Source organism: Halyomorpha halys, unplaced genomic scaffold (assembly GCF_000696795.3).
Source record: "Halyomorpha halys isolate HHAL.00 unplaced genomic scaffold, Hhal_1.1 Scaffold878.1, whole genome shotgun sequence".
Taxonomy (NCBI): domain Eukaryota; kingdom Metazoa; phylum Arthropoda; class Insecta; order Hemiptera; family Pentatomidae; genus Halyomorpha; species Halyomorpha halys.
The window spans coordinates 293,804-299,161 of NW_027116610.1; the positions used below are offsets into that span (position 1 = coordinate 293,804).

General features: G+C 34.7%; 1 protein-coding gene across 1 annotated transcript; it reads right to left on the reverse strand.

Annotated features, from left to right (window-relative positions):
- Positions 1-318: 318 nt before the first annotated feature.
- On the reverse strand, positions 319-1,379 carry DENR (density-regulated protein). Its single transcript, XM_014430322.3, has one exon. It carries the CDS (start codon positions 1,246-1,248, stop codon positions 742-744), a length of 507 nt encoding a protein of 168 aa, XP_014285808.1. The 5' UTR covers positions 1,249-1,379; the 3' UTR covers positions 319-741.
- Positions 1,380-5,358: the final 3,979 nt, after the last annotated feature.

The following is a 5,358-nucleotide window of genomic DNA, read 5'->3' on the forward strand; positions in this document are numbered from 1 at the left end:
TAAGTTTTACTATCCTGAATAGTAAACAAGTTGACAAATTTGAAACAAGAAATCTTTTCAACTCAAAGTAGCGTGATAAATATTAAAAGCATTATCTTTTATATTAGTACTATTATAACTAACTTTGTAACTACTGGATGTCCAACTCTTCTTGGTGCATTTTATGTTTTGTTTAACCTCCATGAACTCTGAGCTAGATTCGATGTTTGTAATAACTAAATTATATTATAACCATTAAATAAATATATTTATGCATTTCCATATTAGTAGAGAACTGGAAAAACAATTATGCTGATGTAAACAAAATAAACTATAACATGATCTAAAAATAGATATTTATTGCAGACACAGGCATATATAATGCTATTAACTGGTAATAATGCATTATTTAATGTATAGTTATGGTAAATTGACAATTAATAAATAAAAATATTATCAACAACTATTTACATTTGTAATACCAAAACTGACAAAAAACACAAATTTAAGAATTACTTCACACAAAGTTTTTATATTAAATATATATCCTTGTTAAAGCTATCAGGAAAAAATGGAATTTGAGAAAGTAAGTTTTATATGATAAAAATAAGAATGGAAGGATGAACCAAATATCTTTAGCAAACTTTAGATATTTGCTCGATTAAAACCTTCTATAATACATAAGAGACAATGTATTTGAAATAAAAATCTATTCACAATACAGAAAAAAGAAATAACTGTTTAAATAAAACATTGCTGCACCTAACGTTTTAAATCACCCAAATCTTCAATAGAATCTTCATCTATGTCTGGCCACTTTTCAGGTATTACATCAAATAACTCATCTTTGACATCACCTTGAATCACTATTTCATCTTCACCAGTTACGGATGATCCACAAGCAAATTTAGTACCAAAAAATTTAGCAGCTACTTTAAGATCAATGTCAAAAGAACTTAAACCTGTCACTACAGTAACTGATTTCTTTTTGCCCCTTGGTGCGCGGGACAGAAACACCTGTTTAGGTCCACTTTCCTTCTTACTCCTTGCTTTAATTATTCCTTTACCACCTCTCTTTTGTTGTTTCTTTTTTTCTGTACCTTCTTCTTCAGGTTTATCACTGACCGAAATTTTTTCAAACTCATCAGGCAAATTTTTTTCTAACCAGGCTTTACATTTATCATGGTCTGGGTGATATTCACAGTATTCTATAGGTAATGAACAATTTCCACAATACACTACAGTAAGAGGATATCTGACTGTCTCCATGCTCAATAAAGTAAATGCTTTTTAAGCATAAAATTGCTCAAAAATACAAAACACAAAATCCTTTCTAAAGAGAGAAAAAAAGATTCAGTTTGGGGAAAACGTTCTGTAACGGATACTTCGCCGTCAAACTAGCAAAGAGGTCGTAAAGATATAAAGGTATCGACAACTACTTTACTTAAGTGGCAAGTGAGGTTGTTTTCATGTAGGTAGGATGATGGTCCTTGAAGTGATCTAGATCTTCATCTAATTGGAATTTATTTACTCTAAAAATCCATCTCTCAAATCTTGCTAATAGGAAATAAGATTTTAATTATATTTTATGAATTTATGCCCAAATCAAGTTCCTTTTAAGTAAGGCTGGGGCATTAAGCACAAACAAACTACTGACATTGGAATCATACTTCATTAGAATATATACTTGAACATAGAAGTAATTCTTCAATAGAATTCGTCCGAAACTTCAGTAGCAGGAATTATGAAAAAAGGAATTGGTGTAGAATGCTTGGCGATGTATTCGGAATTATGTTCACTTAACAATGCATAATGGGACTGATATTCGATCTAGGAAAACTGAAAGAACATACAAGTTTGATAAATGTAGTGAAGCACCTTTTGTATAAATAGTTGGTGACTTAAGAAGTGCTCTAGCATAATAAATAAGTTTGCTCATACCTTCACTATAGGATACACACTAGCCAGGTTTGGGCAAACAACCTTCCTGTTCATCTTGTTATCTAATAGCAACTACACGATAATTCATGGATGGTTCAAATCAGGGACAGTGTGTATTATGGATCAATATGGTCTTGATGATTAAGATAATTAGTTATGTTTATTTTTCAAAAGATTAACCTAGATTCTCCTCATCTATCATATATTAAAATTGTTACTTGAAAACGGCTTGGTGAATAACTTGAAACAGATAAAGAATAAATTTTTATTTTACAAAATGTCGAATTGAAATCTCAACACGATTGTGTTTGATCTATGTTTTCCAAGAAATGTTTAGCAAATTTTGAGCAACTATACGCTACTCACATTATTTTATTTTTTTATTCTTTCAGAAATGGTGAACGAAGTTTTTCCGCTCACAATTTTTAACTGTAGGGAAAAATTCGTATGATGCAAAGAGCTCTGGAATTTTAAGAGATATTATAAATAAAATTGATGTATTAGATAATAAAACTTACTTAAATTTCAAAGGTTATGTAACTCAATTTATATTAAATGAACAAACATTACAAGTTCGGTTTGTCCAAACTTCACGCCTGGATTCAACAATTTGGATGTCTGCATCTTATTAGTTATTATGCGAGGTAAAAAAAAAAATTGAATATCAAAAAACAAAAGAAGAAAGTACATGGCACATTTTTATGATTGTTAGGATTCTACGTGGAAAAAAAGAAACCATTTTTTAACCAAATGATATCGCAACATTGCTAAAACAGTGTCATCAAGACTTGTATAACTGAATTAGGCAGGCGTCTAATTGACTTAATATCCTCCCTACAGAGCATAAAATCAATTTTGAAGATTTTGAATAGTATGTTTTTGAAATAAAATCACTGCTTCTAAGCCTCTATTCATTGGATTTCATGGTCTTAACTATTAACAAATATTTTCCCCTTAGCATAGAGATTTTGAAATTACATATTTGGTCCAACAACGCAATTAGCAAAAGCTACAGGATTTTGACGTAAGGTTTGCCGAAAATGTTTAAAAACAATTTATCATAAAATAAGTTTCGCGCAGCCACAAATAGCCACTAATTGTTTTGTTCTTAGTTCTGATCCATTACTTAGCAGTTTTCATACGATTCTCCTCAGCCACTAAGCGCTGCAATACTTTCTTCGTTAAAACTAGAGGTATTTGGTTGATTACTTTCTGACACGTCAAAAAGCGATTTGGACGAATTTAGTTAGAGAATAATTTTCTTACGGATGTTTACTCTGAGATTGAGGAAATAGATTAAATTAATTTGAGTATGCTTATGAATGTAAATGTTAATAAAGATTTTTAAATGTGGTTATGCAACAAAATGTTACTTCCTAATTTCATAATATGAAATTTAGTTTATATTTTTTAAAGAAATTAAATTTATACCAAAAAAAAGATCACACACCAAATTGTATATAATTAACTTTTGTAATAGTGCAGGAGCCCGATGGAGCAATCCCAGCTCATCACGAAAACGCATCGTCAGCTAAAACTCTTACTAAGCACCTAATTAATTTTGTAAAGAAATAGATAACGTCACGAAAACTATTTCATCATACATTAACATACGATTTTTCTACTCTCAAAAGTTTTGTCAACTCATACTTGAACCAACATTCGTTTTCTGGCTGCTTAAGAATCTTTACTAAAACCTACTAGAACAGCGGGTATACATCACATTGATTATTCATGACATTCATATCATGTGAAAGGAGAGGAAGGCGGTCTACTTATAATCCGAGTGAACGGAGGAGGGAGCTGTCTGGTGGACACGGGCAACTCAAACACCATTGCGTGGAGAGAAGTACTGGGGAATTTGAGCGGTGTGGGAAGGGTACTCCAGGTACAGGTTTGCAAATGTAAATTAATCATTCTGGGTGGGCCATCCACAGTGTAGAGGGGGAGATAGAGTTAGGACTGGGGGGCTAAAGGTAAGGGGAAATTTTAACAATTCATGTAATGCATAGGATGCCCAGTGATTATCAGGTGATTATTGGTTGTGATCATTTAGAGAAGGTGGGGGCTAGGTTAAAGAATAGTAATGGGAAATGGACTATTAAAATTGGACGAAAAATGTACAGATGCCAACAAACAATAGCAGACGGGAAGGCGCGAGTAGGGGGCAGTAACGCAGGTGGAGAATGAGAAAAACTCCATAACAAAATAATTTGACATTTTCTTTAATGAAGGGGAGGTATTGGGTACAACTGAAAGGACGGTTCATGAGATTCCACTAAAGCAGGAAAGAGTAACATACGTTAAACAACGACGATAGCCACAGGCACTCCGGAAGCACATAACAGAGGAAATCGAAAGCTGAAGAAGAAAAGGAATTATTGTGGACAGTACGTCTCCCTATAATAGTCCGTCATGGGCAGTTCGGAAGAAAGGTTTGTCAGGTGAGAACAAGGAAAATTATAGGGTCGTCATCGACTATCGTAAGCTCAAAGAGAATACAGTCGAAGAACCCAATGCCGAGGTTTGAGGATATCCTTGACAAACTAGGAGGGGCTAAAATCTTTAGTACCTTAGACTTGAAAGCAGAGCGTGCATACCAAATTCATATGTACCCAGAGGACCAAAACAAAACTGCTTTTACGATCGAAAGAGGGCATTACTAATTTACGAGGATGCCGTTAGAACTAAAGAACGCGCCCATTACATTCCAGAGGTCGATGAACGAATTTTTGAGAGGATTAGATGAATCTGTATGCCAGATTTACATGGATGACCTCCTAGTATTTACAAAATCGAATACAAACCATGTGAAGAACCTACACTGCTTATTCCAGAGTATGCGAGACTTTGGACTGAAATTATCTTGAGAGAAGTCATTGCATGGACAAAAACGGATAAATTTTCTAGGACATACCATACCTCAGGAGGGGGTTAGACCGGATGTACAGAAGGTAAGGTCAGCCAGCCATTGAGAGCAATATTCGTCAATGTATAAACCATCAGCAGAATGAACCAGTACTAGCGTTTCCCGACTTCCAAAAGCAATTTACGTTGATGACAGACGCTTGTGAGTACGTGCTGGGAGCGGTGCTGTCACAGGCGGGTGATGTAAGAGAGCGTCCTGTGGTGTACCCTAGTAGAAAACTCACAGAGGCAGAAGCACGTTACAGCGCCTTGGACCTAGAACTATTAGAAATTGTATGATAGCGCATTTCCGACCCTACTTGTTTGGAAGACGATTTAGGGTCCAGACGGACCACAGGTCCCTGCAATGGGTGGGGTAGCTAAATAACTCGTCCGCGAAAGTCACATGGTGGAAGGAACTGTTAAGCCAGTACAACAAGGACATAATGTACAAACCTGGCAAAGAAAACGTTGTAGCAGATTGGTTTTCGCGAGCGATCATGATAAACGCAGTAGAAGATGACCATAGGG

Coding starts and splice junctions, on each gene's coding strand:
- DENR (XM_014430322.3), bottom strand. CDS start 1,248: ATGGAGACAGTCAGATATCCTCTTACTGTAGTGTATTGTGGAAATTGT.